This window comes from Balaenoptera borealis, assembly GCF_965194805.1.
Source record: "Balaenoptera borealis genome assembly, chromosome: 1".
Classification (NCBI taxonomy): Eukaryota; Metazoa; Chordata; class Mammalia; order Artiodactyla; family Balaenopteridae; genus Balaenoptera; species Balaenoptera borealis.
Window position 1 is genome coordinate 128,994,413 of NC_138860.1, and position 16,327 is coordinate 129,010,739.

Consider the following 16,327-nt stretch of genomic DNA (forward strand, 5'->3'; position numbering starts at 1 on the left):
CAGTGGGGGTTGAGTTAGAATCTGGTCAGTGAGAATAATTACCAAAGTACAGTAGGGAGATGGAGCAAGTCAGAGCTGAGAAGGCTTTTGTAAGGAGGAACTGAAGGTGGAGGAAGGGAATGTTCAAGGATTGACTACAACTCTCATGGCTTCCTATGATCTTTGGTTTTTTATTACAAACAAAAGCAAAGCCAACAGAGTGCATCTTCCCTGATTCTTTCTCTCTGTGGAGTTACTAATTGGATTGCAGTCACTCCACGGTGGCTCTGTGGACTAGCACGGCCATCTGGTTTGGCATTAATAGGCCCCCAAAGTTCATTAATGTAAGATAATTGCATCAGTGACCTCTCTGCCCATGTCTGACTGGTGCTGCTGAAAGACAATAATAATGATTGATTGCCACAAATAGCCCTAATTTTGTTAGTTTCTTATGGTAATAAAACCTCCAATTATGTTCTGAGAATTCATTGGCACTGATAGTTATTAGTGGCATAAGTTATCAATGTTTGGAGCGTTTTAAATTACCATTGTATTCACGTAAAGGAAAGAAAGCAAGATTCTAACCCTGAAAATGTATAAACTACACAGGTAAAATTAATCTTGCATTAAGCTCTTATCTACTAATTCAGAAAATCATAAAAAAATATTAAAAGTTCATCACTGTCCTATGGAAGATGTCACACAAATCTACAAATTATAAAATTGCATAGAACTGCACACACACACACACACACAAATGAATGCATGTAAAACTGGTGGAAACTGAATAAGGTTATTGGATTGTAACAATATCAGTTTCCTGATTGTGATATTGTACTATAGTTATGCAAGTTATTACTGTTGGCCAAAACTGGGTGAAAGGTATGTGGAATCTATTATCTTTCACAGCTGCGTGTAGATCTACAATTATGTCAAATCAGAAGGTAAAAGTAAGTTTGTCATTGTACAGCATCTTATTGTTTTAACAGAACATCAGCATCAAAGGGCAAGGAGTAGAGGTTGAATACTAGTACATGAAATTTTATTTTTTACAGTAAGTTTAGAGAATTGATTTAAGTTTCTTAGATGGAAAATGGTGCTTTGCTTTTTTATAGTGGTGGGTAATTTAGAAGTTTAACCTTGTAGATAATTCCTTGGTTTGTTCAACTCAATTCAATTCCCACCATTGTGTTTCTTTATTTCACAGATCTGTGTCTCCAAGTGCCCAGAAAGATTTTTAACCTACATGGAAATACAATTTAGGTACAGAAAAGACAGAAACTACTGGACATACTACAGCCAGTTCTGCAAGTCTGCTCATCTTAAGCCTGCAAAGGTATGTGTGTTTAAGCTTAAAACTAGAAAGAATTTACCTTGTTTCAATCGCAAGTGTAACACGAGCATTTGTAATGGATCAAGCTCCAAAATCTTCTTGGACGTGATTACTAACGGTACCATTTCATTAAAACACAAATGCACATGTACATACAAACACACACACACACAATTTATGCCATATCATTTTGTAGACTTGGGGTGTTATACAAGACTGTTAGGTCTGGTAAGTTAGCATCAACTATTACCTGACACCAGCAAATTCTCTTCTTGGATTTTTTGCTGTCCAGAGCTAAGAGCTAAATGTCATTTGCAGTCACCATTTCATTAATGTGGTGATAAAGCTCCATGGCTACTTAATAATAAGAACTTTATTTCCAAACCTGGTTTGATAATTACTCATTTTAAAAGTCCCCAAACATTAGATTTAAGATTTATAAGGGATTTCTAAAGCCTTATTGTGTTAATTAGTAGTAATGGCTTCTAAATTAGAGAAGATGCCATTTTTCCAGAAAAATATTAAAGGATTAGAGACTAAGGATATAACTAAGATGAAGATACACACCTTCAAAGACATGCCTTGGTTTCAGCAGGTCTGACTTTATTATTGTTGATTCAATTGAATTACAGTTAGGATATTTAAGAGTGTTTGTCAAACAAGTATGTGTGTGTGATAATCTTACAATTACTCTTATTAGGGGTGTAATTTGGGATAAGGAGATTATTAGGGAATTGAATTTTTAAATGACACAATTTTTATATTAAGAGTAAAACTTGTCATCACATCATCTTTAAAATGTTAACATACCCTTCCTTCAATTTTAGACTCTCACACAAGTTTTACTGGATGATGATTGTCCAACAGCGATTTTTCCAAGCAAACCTTGTAAGTGGCTATTATTTTACCTTAGAAACACAGAATCTACCAAGAAGTTATTTAATTCAATTCCCTTATTTCACAGTTGACAAAACTGAGGCCGGGAATGGTCCTATGACTGGCCGAGGGTCCCAGAGTTAATTAGGAAGAATAAAGCCCATTCTTCTGGCTCCAGCTGGGGATGTTCCACTGGAGCTTGGTGAGGTTTTAGGTTTGGCTGCTTAAACACACACAAAAAAGTTTGAAAATTGATTTTTAAAAGCCCATTCAGATTGATTCTTTGGTGCTCTATGAACACACATAAGCACAGACACACTCTAACACATCCACCCCTGAATTCAGCCAAAAAGTTTGTTGAGAAATTGCCTGGGGAGTGAGGGTGGGGCATATACTTGTATTTATAATTTGAAAGTTGAAATATTTGTATGTCTCCTGAATGCATCAACATTTTATTTCTTTAAAATTTATAAACTTTATTTAACTGTTTAGAAGAAAATGAAATAATCACTCATTTTCCTTTCTTAAGGCTATAATTCTAACAACAGAGAAAAAACTTTACATAAAGATGTCCATCACAGTGTTATGCCAAAAAGCACCCCCCCAAAAAAAAGAAAAGACAAAGAAAATTAAAAGGAAATACTGTAATATCCAAGAGCAAGGAAATGCTTAAATAAATTATGATGTATTCATTAAATGAAATATTTATAATTTTTACATAAGTATTGTGTATACGTTACAATGTTACATAAAATGAAAAATACTATATGCATTATGACAAGCCTGTATAAATTAAAATAAACAACAACGAAAAAAAACTATTCAAAGAAAAAGATTGGAAAGAAATATGCCAAAATATTAAGTGATTGTTTTGGAGGTGGCAAAACTATGGCCATTTTCTCTCTTCTTTCTTCTTTTTTCTATATCTCTGTTTTTCCACAATGAGTACATATTTCTTTTAAAATGGAAGAAAGACAACAGTCATCAGTTTGAGTAGAAAGTCAGTTACCATTGAAGTAGCTACCATCAAACATAATGTCTTACATGCTCCCATCACTCTTCTCTGGATCATTAAAACCCTGCAGCAAAGATGTAGACCTGGCAAGCAACTGCATTTAACCAGGAAGTCCTGGGCAACAAGTGTCTGTAGTCAAGAAGAATGTTACAAATTTTTACGCAAAATGGTAAAAATGAATCATTAGTCACTGAAGATGTAATAGGTATAAAAGTATAACATATAATCCTGCCCTTATAAGTATAGTTTGGTTAAATGACACAATATGAAATGTACATTGGGGATACAAAAATGAATAAGGCACAGTCCTTCACAGTCTAGTGAAGGAAACATTAAGATAAATATTGAAATCACTTGTATCCCCCCAATAGAGGATTAAGTATAGTACTTGAAACAATAGTATGCAGCTAATAAAATTCACTCATTAAAGATTTTATAAATGGAAATAAGTAATATTAAAAGAAAGAAACAAGGGACAACCTCTCATGTACTGTATAATTATAACTCTCAAAAAAAAATTCTTATAGAAGAAAGACTGTAGGAAATGCACCAAAAGGTTAATATAGTTCACTGTGGGTGGTAAAACTATGTACAGTTTTGTATCTTCTTTCATAAAATTTTCTCTACTTTCCAAACATATAATGAGCATATTTAGTAATTAAAGCTAACGGACTAGATGAGTTATTGCCCAGATATAATACGTAGAACAAGTTTCGGGGGTTCTGTATGTGGGAACAGTCATGTTGAAGGGGCAGAAAGAGAAAGAGTACACAGAAAGGAAGAAGGGAAGGCAGGAGAGAACCTGGGCCTGTAAACCAAGGGAAGAGAGTTTTAAAAGGCAGGGGTTGTCTCCCATGTCAAAGACTCATTCAACAGAAAGTTAATTCATTCAACAGCAGATACTTACTGAGTTCCACTATGTACCAAGCACTGTGCTAGGTAATGGGTTCAAGCAGGATGAAGACTGAAAAAGATTTGGAGGTTTTGGCAACTAGGAGGTCACTGGGATCACTGGGAGGCTAATTTGCATGGAGAGGTGGAGACAGAAATACGGTTTGGATTGAGAGAGAATGGAAGCATCTGGTAGAGGCTACTATGTCAGATTTGCCAGGGAAGAGCAGGAGAGAGAGAGGGCACTGAAGCAGTCACCCCGATTGTAAATGCTACGGAAGATGAAGGTAGGTAGATCAGACCATTTTAAGCCAGGAAAGTCAGGAAAAGCTTTACAAAGACATATTTCTTCTTTCTCTATTTCAGCTGCTTTCATATTTTCAGGTTTACACTCCATACGAACCCATGCAAGTCTGTGATACTTCTTGTAAGAAAAAATATAAAAATTATCTATTTCTGATTGCTCCTCCCTCTTCATTTAAAATTGGGGTTTTAAAACATTTTTAGTAATAAAGATTTGTAAAGAGGCAAGGATTCTGTATAATTAAAAATAAGCACATAGAAGATTGAATGGTAAATTAACTCTTATCAGAAATGCTAGTTTTCAAAGTGTGGGCCATTTTTGATAGCTTTAGAATTCCCATTTCCAGCCCCTCTTAAAAAAAACTTGTAAATGAGCTGGAAGAGAGACAAATTATTCAGACTTTGTAAATAAAAATTCAATTGTCTTAGTAACCTAAAATTTGAGCTGATTCTTATTTCCCAAGGAAGTGTTCACTAAACTCTGGTTTTCAAGGTTTCATTCAAGGAGTATCTAAGAATTTTGTAAAATAACAAAATAAATTCATCCAATCATTCAAGTAAATATAGCCTTTTTATTAAAATGTGTTTACCACGAGTGAGAGGTTATCAGTATTACTCTTATAAAACCTGTGCTGTGTGTCCTTCTTATGGCTACTTGATGAATATACCATGTATAAAATAATCAGCAAGTTTAAATCTAGCTTCAGATTATGATCGTATTTGCTTTCCATGTCAGTCTTAGAATCATCAGAAAGTCTGATTATCAAGTAATGGGCAATTATCTATATTCAGCAATTTATACATTGTCTAGTAAGAATTTGATTATAAATAACAGAAGGCTTAAGAAAGGGAGGACATCATGAAGGAGGAAAGTGATTATCATAATTTTAATTTATTTTTACAGATCTCCAGAGATGTTTCCCTGACTTTTCTACTAAAAATGGCACTTTAACAGTAGGAAATAAGACAGTGTTTGAAGATGGAAGTGGAAAGACAAGAAATGCTGTAGAACTCAGGGCAGCTGCAAAGTATGTTGTTTACACTCCCATTTTCAATTTTGATGCATCCCATTATTGTCCCCAAACTAAAACTTCCATTAAGTTAAGGGTTATGGAGGAAGAATTATGTATTATTCTGAAATATCCATGTCACTGTGGATTAGAGAACTCGGTATGTGTTCATTAAGAAAGCCAAGTAAAAGAGAAAGCAGAATGAATTTGAAAGAACAAGTATGTTTTTCAAAATGGTTAAGTCTTTCATTATCAACAGGTATAGAAATGAGACATCAGGAAACAGATTGCAAGACCTAAGTATAATTTACTTTTGAATAAGCATAATTTTAAAAACCCATGCTTTTTTAAAGCACCATTTTAAAAAAATGACTGAAGTAATAAAACTGCTAGATATTTTAAAGGGAAGGGGGCCTTAAGAAAGGTGAAACAACCATGATGCTGCTCTGTCAGTACAGTGTCGAATTTCTATGGACTAACTACAGGGAAGTGAATTTTCTGTTTCCCTTGGCTGTATACATCATGGTGTTCCACGTTATTGGGAAATACAATTCCCTGGGTGCACACAGACTTGTATGTGCACAAATATAAACACACAGAGTACCATTTCATAGCTTAGTTGTTGAATTTGAAGTAAAAAAATAAAGGCATTGTAAAAAATTTATTGTTCTGTCTCAAAAGATTTTAGCAGTCCGAGTAGGACAGTGCAGTTCCTGTGTGTTTAGAATATGATAGCAACATGGATGAATTTCACAAATACAAAGCTATGTGAAAGAAATCATAAAGTAATAGTACAATTCCATTGATGAAAAATTTTGAAGTAAGCACAACTAAATTAAATTACCCTATGATGCATATATAAATGGTACAACTAAAAAGAAAACTAGGAAATTATTATCACAAAAGTCAGGATTACGGTTAACTTTAGGGGAAGGGGGAGGTGTTGTAATTGGGGCACATGGGGGAAAGGAATGACTACGCTGTAGTTACTAAGTATGTTCACTTTGATAATTCATCAAACTGGATGCTAACGATTGGTGCGCTTTTCTGTATGTGCCTCTTTGTGCCTTCCTGCTACAGAGCTGTCAGAAGATTAAGAAGGGGAATTAAATATCATATTCATTCTTGGCTCTATGGATTTTATATTGGCTCTATGGATTTTATAAGTTAAAAGCTGATCTTACCATCTAAATTCATGCCTTATAGTGAGGCTCCTGCAACACTGAGGGTGTGTTGCATGTGTTGGAGAGGGGTCTGATTATCGCTCTTGGAAGCCATGTTCCGTCTGCGTGCAGCTATAGCTGGCTACCTTTGCAGGTTTACCAAAGTGGCACCTCATGTATTGTTGTGGCTAGGAAATGAGTCACTAGTGATAAATGGTTTCTAAAAATATGCTTAGAACTGCAGCTTCCAAATCCCTTTTATCATAACAAGAACATTTCTGTTTAGTGGTAGTCAAAAAATAATTGATTTTTTTTCCTTCTTTGAATTCAGTGGTATCAATAAAGTCCTTGATGCAAGGGCAATTGGAGTGAAAGTGTTTGAAGACTATGCAACAACGTGGTATTGGATTCTCATGTAAGTGAAAGCTTAGGTGTTTCTTCTCCAGCCCCAATCTGATTTTATCTTTGTAAAATTTCTTTCTTCAAATTCCCCATTCATAGTCATGAATAAAAGGTTGACTTGGATTTCAGTTCCTGCCACTTTCTTTTTCAGACAGAGTGAAGATGAGGCAAAGATATTTGGAAATCTGCCCACTGGTAGCAGAAAGTTATAAGAATGTAAATTTAATTTTATTAAATCACTAGTAAAAGTCCTCTTATAAACATATACTTCAAGTCACGCGGGGCCATATCTGTGGTATGTTTGCTTTTCATCACACGATACAGTGGATGCAGTGTTATTTCTCTGGTACTCATTTGTCCTCCCCTTGACCTCCAAAGGATTAGTCTTATTTTTTAACACAGCCCTTCCACATAATGTTTCTTATCATCAGCATCAAAGTCACTGTACTTAAGAGAAGCTGAAAAAGACATTTGAAGGGAGGAGGAGATTTTAAATTTCCAGACATAAGATTTGCATTTCTGAAACATAAAGGAAAATGTAGTCACTCTTCTGGAGCAGGTACATGTTTTGATATGCCTAAGGCTGTCATTACTATCTGGCTCTTGTGTCACCTTCTTGTACCCTAAGTACCCTAAAAGCATCTATGATTCTCTGGTGATCAAAGAATAAAGTGAAAACTTCTTCAGATACTTACAAAGCCCCTTACAATCTGGCCCAACTTAGTTTCCCAGATTTATCTCCATCCATGTTTCTGGATTAACCCTATGTTCTAAACACATCAAATAGCATGCCCGTCCCCGGACTGTCAAACCCCCATGTTTTTGCACATTCTGTTCTCTTTCCTAGCATATCCTTCCTTGTGTCCTGGGCAACCCCATCTCATTATTTAAAATCAGCTTTTGTGTCATCTATGATGTCTTTCTTGACTTCCCCAGCTATAGTAAATTACTTGCCCCTCTGTGTTCCTCATAGTCATTGTGTGTGTGTGTGTGTGTGTGTGTGTGTGTGTGTACGTGTGTACATACCTATATATAAACACACATACCTGTCTTCCATATAGCACCACCGTCTTGTGTTTTATTTACCTGACTCTTTCCCTCTGATAAACTATGAACTCTTTACCATGGTAACTATGTCTAACTCATCTTTATTTTCCTAACTCCTGGTATGGTTCTTGGACCATAGAGATGCATAGAAAATGTGGAACAGTTATAAAAATACTAGGGGAACAAGATAGACATATTTAACTATAAGGTGCTTAATAAAGTCAAAATTGCACTGTGTGTAAAATACTAGTGAGTAGTTTTTGGAGCTATAAAACTAGGTAGTTTTATCAGATTTTACTCATTTTGATGCTTTGTCTTACACAATTACAGTAATTATTTTCAGTGTGTATTTCAGGATATATCTCCATAGCAGAGATTGTAGTCTATACTTGACAGGAAACTGGTGCCCCTATTGTCAGACCCAAATATCACTAGATAATTTCTATGTGTTTCCTTTGTTTTGGCTTTCCCACTCTTACCTGAAAAAAGTGTAAATTATGATAGATTCTCCTGCCCTCCTCACTCCCAACACACACACTGAAATACTCTCTACCCAGGGACTAAACACCTAGAACTGCTAGAACATAAACTACACCTCCCTTTATTTTCAACTCTTCTGTTCTCATCTATTTTATACATATAAAGCAAAAGACTGACATGCTGGGACTTAGTTTATTCAGTTAGAATTTTTATGCGGCAATTAAAAACACACAACAGAAAAAAAAAAAACAAAAAAAAAACCACACAACAGTAAAGAGCTATATTTCTTTTCTTCCCCCCCCCGACCTTTTTTAATAACCCCCTTGGACTATGCCACAGAATAATTCTTCAACTATGTTGAATATTTCAGCATTAAAGTATCTGTGATTTTTAAAAGGGAATGGCTTCTGAAGTTAAAAGCACAGGCTCTGCAAGACTGTGAGCTGAGGGGGCACTCTGATACATGCTGTCATCTATCCAGTGACAGTATTATTAATATTTTCTTTTTAAAGATAATATTTGAAGACAATAAACTCAATAAATGTGCCAGGCTCTGTCTGTTTGGAAACTTGCAGATATCACCAGTGGTGTCAGTTCTTAATAGAAGCATCAGCCAAATTTCCAATCTTAGTGAGTTCTCTTTGATGAAATTACCTAGAAGAATCCAATATGACTTTAACCTGGATATATGGCGGGGGTGAAGAAGTACCTCTAGTAGCTCAATCAAACCCCAGTAAGAAATTAAAACAGAAGGAAAATATTCGTGCTGTTGATTGGTTGATAAAGTTGCATGGCCCAGGAGACACAGGAGCCTTATCACGGCTCCAAATAATGGCCCACAGATCACTGGGAACCTGAAATAAATGTCTAGTGAGGTTAGACATCACAAACGATTAGAGATAATTAGACCAGAATGATAATAACTGCAAAATCATGGATTCAGGAACTGTGTGGGGCAGTTATTTTGCTTGTCTTTCTGCCCTAAGATTGTTCCCTTACCGCTAGAGTGTTACATTACATAAGGTTTTCATTAGTCACCAGGTAGATAGAACAAGAACAGCACAATTTCCTCATGGATATGCTTTATCCATGCTTTTTATCCTTGGTGGGTAAGTGTGAAGGAAAAAAATAGGACTGTGGCAGATAGGAACTGTGGTTTTTCCTGGAACAACTATTGATACTGAACTTCAGTTTACCTAGGCACAAAATTGATTCATGTGTAAAGTCCCTGATGGTCCTACTCTTTCACATGAAAATCTTAACAGCAAAAATTATTTATACTTTTTAACATTATAAATGTTTCTATAGCCAGGTAAAATAATCAAGAATCATTTTGAATAGAAAAAAGTGTTGTCTTGCTGTGCTCATTCTGCTATGTTTAGCACACTGGCCCACTGTGTTTGCTGTGCATTTTTTCCTCCAGTGGCCTGACTATTGCCATGCTCCTCAGTTGGATGTTTGTGATACTCCTGCGGTTCACGGCTGGCTTCCTCTTCTGGCTCTTCACCTTTGGTGTGATTGGGATTATAGCTTATGGTAGGTATTACCCTCTTAAAATCACCAAATATCAAAATAATCTTTTTCTTTTCAGTCCCCATTATCAATCACCAGAAAGCATTTTCCTTGCAGTGAGTTTAATTATTCCCCTCCAAAAGTTGTTAAATTGAGAAAAATTATTTAATTTTGCATATATTGTCTCTATTATTTCTTCTTTATCTTGGAAAAAAAAAAGTGCTATCAGAAAGTTCTACTCTTTTTCTCTACCAGCCTTTGGTCTCATGCCTCATGGGTATTAAGAAGGAGGTGAAAAGAATCCCTTTTAAGTTAATGAAAAATATTTCAGACAATTTCTTTGAACCCTTTAACTTTTCTATCTGATCAAAGGCCAGGTCTGCATTGTTACAGAAGTGTGATTGATCTGTTTTCCTCTTTCAACTTGAACTTTTAATCCAGGTACTGTCACACATTTTAATAATTGGCCAGTACTCCATAATGAGGCATCACCCTCTAGAGGCAAGTATTCTGAATCACACATTGGATGGAGAGTTACTTTATTTCAAGGTTGAACTCTAATTATTAACTCAATCCTGCCAAATGCAGTACAGGTAAAATACAAACACTAAAAAAGGAATTAAAGTCTCTCCTAACGAACAGTATAGCACTTATGGCAGCTTCTTCTCAGTCTTCTAATAAATGTATGGGCCAATATATGAATGTTTGAGAGGTTTCTATCCAAAAGAATGATTTCTGCTACAACACCATTTAGATTGACAATGAGATTTTATGGTCACAGATACCAAAAATAACAATTTCCTATTTTTGTCACTCAAAGAAGAGCTTTAAACATGTCAGTATTAGAAACCAGCAGAATCCGCAAAATCTGTAGCTAACTTGGGTTCCAATCCCAGCTCCATAATGTAACTGGGAGATTTTGGAAAATTTTAATGATTATAAGCCTCAGTTTCCTTATCCATAACATCAGCACAATAATGGTATCTCCATCTCACAAGACTGTGAGTGTAAAATGAGACAATGAATATAAAGATCTTAGAACAGTCCCTGGAATACAGCAAACACTCAGCATGTCTTGGGGTATTGTTATTATCCTGCTCGTTATCCTCATTAAGTTTCTAGACAATTGTTCACGTCTTTCCAGGTATTATTCCTTATCTGCTCTTCCTGTGCAGCTGCCGGTGAAGAGGTGGGTCAGTCTGGTAGAGGAATGCAAGAATTGCTGTCCTCTAATCTGAAACTCCCAAGAAAGCTTTTTGTCTAAAAGTCGTTTTTTGTTTTCCTCCTTGGAGCTCAAAATATCCCCTTTCCTTTGCCATCTTAGAGGTTGAGCATATGAACAATTCTCATTGACCAGAACAAATTAAGAGATATATAGGGGAGGCCATATAACACCATGGTTACAAATATGTATTTGGAGTTTGTAAAAGGCACAGTTCTAGAATCATCACATATTAATTGTGTGATTCTCTGCAAGTACATAGTGTCTCTAATTCATAGTTTCCTCAACTGTATAATAGGAATCTGTGAGTGTTAATAAATAATGTATATAAAGTACTTAGAGAGCTGCCTAACACATAGTAATTGTTCAGTAAATGGTACCTATTATTTTGTTATTATGCAGGAATATTATTGAGGAAAGAGGACTTGAAGCCCAGGGAACATACTTTTAAAAACAAACAAACAAACACTAGGACAGGAGTGAGAAAGCAATGGAAAAATAAATTGGAAAACACTGCTGAGATTTTCACATCCACCAGTATGGAGGAATTAATAACCTGAAGGGTCCTCTTGCTATGAAATAATGGCATAAAATAGTATTGTATTGTTTTATGTAATGTATTTTTTTGATGAGCTTACCAGAAGTAAAGGAAATCTACCCAAAAGGAAAACCATTTTAAACCCACAAACTAAAATGTGGGGAACTGAGCAGGAAGCACATATGAAATTATGGGCGGACCATACCAGGGCTACAATCAGGACACTTAGAGCCAGCAGAAGAGTAGAGGGTCAGACCTGAAACTCCTGGAGTAGGTCTGGGATCCTGGAAAACTTATAAAGTGACCCCAGTTTGGTAGTACCCTTTTGTTGCCAACAGAAACAAATATAAATCCCCTCTAGATGAAAGCACCTTCAATTCAGATCACCAGGTTTCCACAGATTAAAATGAACAAACTATCAGTTGCAATCAAAGATTGCCAAACATGCAAGGAAATGGTCTTTTGCAAGAAACAAAAGAGGGCTTCCCTGGTGGTGCAGTGGTTAAGAATCTACGACACAGGTTCGAGCCTTGGTCTGGGAAGATCCCACATGCTGCGGAGCAACTAAGCCTGTGCGCCACAACTAGTAAGCCTGTGCTCTAGAGTCCACAAGCCACAACTACTGAAGCCTGTGCGCCTAGAGCCCATGCTCTGCAACAAGAGAAGCCACTGCAATGAGAAGCCCGTGCACCACAACGAAGAGTAGTCCCCTCTCACCACAACTAGAGAAAACCTGTGCACAGCAATGAAGACCCAACGCAGCCAAAAAACATATATAAGATAAATAAATCCAACGCAGCCAAAAAACATATATAAGATAAATAAATTTATATTAAAAAAAAAACAAAAGAAACTATAAACATCAGATTGAGGCCTCCAAGAATTCAGATATGGATTGATACAGAACATGAGATAATCATGTATAAAATGTTTAAGAATTAAAAATACAATTAAAAAAAAAAGAAATCATCAAAAATATCCAGGCATACATGGAGATGAACCAAATAGAACTTTTCAAAACAAAGCAATACTGTGTTAGATTAAAAATTAAATTGATAAGTTAAATAGTAAAATAGAGAATTAATGAACTGAAAGATGAACCTCTGAAATAATTACTCAGAATACAGCAGAATGTGACAAGAGGACAAAATATGATTGTGTGGTTAAGAGAGATAGAGAATAGATTGAGAAGGGCCTAAAATATATCAACATATTTGAAAGGTATTGGCTGAGAATTTTCTAGAACTGATGAAAGATATAAATTCAAAGATACAGGAAACTCTAATTATACCAAGGAGAGTAAGGGAAGTGACACCCATATCTAGTTGTACTTTCTTTTATTTGTTCAGTCAACAAATATTAGTTGAGCAGCTGCTGTGTAACAGGCACTATTCTAGGCTCTTGAGAAAGAACAGTAAACAAAAAGACAAACGTTCTAACTTTCCTGATACTTATAGCCTAAGCAAATTTTCTATTAGAAGGTGATTCTTGCCATGAAAAAAAGAAAAAGTAGAATAGATAAAGGGGGATTGAGAGTATCACGGTAGGGCAAGGAGAGCAAATTGCAGTATTAGTAGGGTAGGCCTTTTTGAGAAGAGGTCTGAGAAAACACTTGAAGGAGGCAATGGAGTTAGCCATTGGAGATAAAGGAAAAGTTCCAGACAGTGAGTACAGCTAGCGCAAAGTCCTGAAGGTGGGAGCGTGTTGAAGAAATGGCTAGAATGCTTGTGTGGATGAGTGTACTGAGTAAAGGGGAGAATAGGAGATGAGGTCATAGAATTTATGGAGGGCCAGAGACTTATAGATTATTGTAAGATCTTGCTTTTTACTCTGAGTGAAATGGGGAGGCAAGGTAGGGTTTTGAGTAGAGAAGGGATATGAAATGATGACAGCTTTAGTCCCTGTGTTGAGAAGAGACCATAGTGAGGCAAGAGAAGAAGCAATGAGATCAGTGAATAGGTTACTGCAGTAATTCATGTGCCAAATGAGGGAAGCTCAGACCAAGGTGGTAGCAATAAGGATGGGCATATAGGTTTTTAATGTAGAACCAACCGAATTTCCTGATGGATTGAATGCAGTTCAAAAGAGAGTGTGAGGAGTCAAGAATGACTTCTAAGGTTTTAATCCAAGCAACTGGAGAGATGGAGTTGACATCAACTGAGATAGGGAAGGTTTGAGTGGAGCAAGGTTCTAAACCTTTTGGTTTAGAAAAGGGATTGATCAGAAGTATAATTTTGAACATGTTGAGTTTGAGATGTTTATTAGGCATTAAAGTGGAGATGTCAAGTAGGCAGTTGAATATACAGTCTGGAGTTAGAAAGAGAGAGTTAGCCTAAAGAAATATAGTTAGGAGTCAGCAGCACTAGAGCCATGAGACTGGCTGAGATTACCCCAAAAAATAGGTATACGTAGAGATGTGGACCAAAGACTGAGCTCAGAGGTCCTCCAACATTAATAGGTCAGGGAGAAGAGAAGGGACCAGCAAAGACAACTGAGGAAAAACAGGTTTTTTAAAAAACTAAAAGCAGGTGATGTTATAGAAGCCAAGTTAAAAAGTAGCAACAACAACAAACAACAACAAAAGCGGAGGGAGTGATAAACCATGTCATATGGGGCTGATAGGTCAAGAAAGATGAGAATTGAGAAACTGAGACTAGGCCTTGGATTTAGAAATGTGATGAGATCATTGGTAATCTGATGAGGGCAGTTTTGGTAGAATAATGAGAAAGAAAAGTCTGGTTAGAGTGGATTGAAAGAGGATGGGAGGAGAGGAACTGCAGATAGACAATATAGATGGCTATTTGGGAGAGTTTTATTGCAGTGGGGAGTAATTGGGCAGTGGATTGGGGGAAGAGTGTCAAAAGTAGAATATCTTTTGTTTTATTCTTTAAGATGTGAGAAAGAACAACATGCTTGTATACTGTTCGGAATGACCCATTAGAGAGCAAGAAATTAATGATGTAAAAGAAAGAAATTGTTGTGAAACTTCAGAAGACCAAAGACAAAAGATTTTTTTTTTTTGGCTGTGTTGGGTCTTCGTTTCTGTGCAAGGGCTTTCTCCAGTTGCGGTGAGCGGGGGCCACTCTTCATTGCGGTGCGCGGGCCTCTTACTGTCGCGGCCTCTCCCGTTGCGGAGCACAGGCTCCAGACGCGCAGGCTCAGTAGTTGTGGCTCATGGGCTTAGTTGCTCCGTGGCATGTGGGATCTTCCCAGACCACGGCTCGAACCCGTGTCCCCTGCATTGGCAGGCAGATTCTTAACCACTGCGCCACCAAGAAGCCCAAGACAAAAGATTTTTAAAACAACTGGAGAGAAAAGACAGATCATATACAAAGGAACAATTAGGCTGAAGCAGACTTTTTTTTTTTAATTATAAAATTTTTTATTTATTTTTATTTTTGGCTGCATTGAGTCTTCGTTGCTGTGTGTGGGCTTTCTCTAGTTGCGTCGAACGCGGGCTACTCTTTATTGCAGTGCGCAGGCTTCTCATTGCGGTGGTTTCTCTTGTTTTGAAGCATGGGCTCTAGGTGCGCAGGCTTCAGTAGTTGTGGCACGTGGGCTCAGTAGTTGTGGCTCGCAGGCTCTAGAGCGCAGGCTCAGTAGTTGTGGTGCATGGGCTTAGTTGCTCCGTGGCATGTGGGATCTTCCCAGACCAGGGATCAAACCCGTGTCCCCTTCATTGGCAGGCGGATTCTTAACCACTGCGCCACCAGGGAAGTCCCTGAAGCAGACTTTTTGACAGCAACAAAAGAACTAGAATAATACCTTCAAAGAGCTAAGAAAAAATAACAGTCAACCTACAGCTGTACACCCAGCAAAACTATCTTTCAAGAATAAGAGTAACATAAAGATATTTTAAGATAAGTAAAAACCAGAGTTTACAAATAGACATATACTAAAGGAATGCCTACTTCAAGAAGGAAAATGATTCCACAAAAATGTATGAGATGCATGAAAGAATGATGAGCAAAGAAAATGAATTGGTAAATGTATAGGTAGAGCTTAACAACCTTTGTATAAAATAATGATAATATCCAATTTTTTGAGGTCTAACTGTACATAAATAAAATACAGAGGAATAATCAGCCTGGGGTGATTATTGAGTAATCTAAGTTTCTTGTATTTCCTTGTGTTGACTTTAGACTTGGTTAGTAAGTACACATAGTCAATTTTCAAGGGTAATTTATTCTAAAAACAGAGAAGACATCTCTGAACCAGTAGAGGGGAAAAATAGAATATAAGTAAACGAACAAAAACTGATCAAATTTTAAAGGACAAGAATTGGAAGAAAAGAAGTACAGATACAAAGTGGAACAGGAAAAGCAAAAAGTAAGAAGGTTGAAAAATAAATATAGCAATACATTAAATATAAATTTATTAAGCTCATCATTTAGAATACAGAGATTGTCAGGTCAGATTAAGATATAAATATACAAATTGGAGCTGTGCTATTTACATAAGTTGCACAAAACATAAGGAAACTGGAAGTTTCAAAGTGAAGGGATAGATAAAAATATACTAGCAATCATTAACCAAAAGAAAGCTGCAGTAGCCAT

The 16,327-nt window shown here is 36.4% G+C and overlaps 1 protein-coding gene across 4 annotated transcripts in view; it reads left to right on the forward strand.

Moving 5' to 3' along the window:
* SLC44A5 (solute carrier family 44 member 5) overlaps positions 1-16,327 on the forward strand; it is a 356,753-nt gene that overhangs the window by 301,520 nt on the left and 38,906 nt on the right. For all 4 annotated transcript variants that reach the window (XM_082355240.1, XM_082355241.1, XM_082355239.1 and 1 more), the window contains 5 exons: positions 1,187-1,315; positions 2,140-2,200; positions 5,302-5,425; positions 6,902-6,985; positions 9,923-10,035. In XM_082355240.1, the coding sequence (XP_082211366.1) occupies positions 1,187-1,315; positions 2,140-2,200; positions 5,302-5,425; positions 6,902-6,985; positions 9,923-10,035 (511 nt within the window). The remainder of the gene's footprint in view (positions 1-1,186; positions 1,316-2,139; positions 2,201-5,301; positions 5,426-6,901; positions 6,986-9,922; positions 10,036-16,327) is intronic.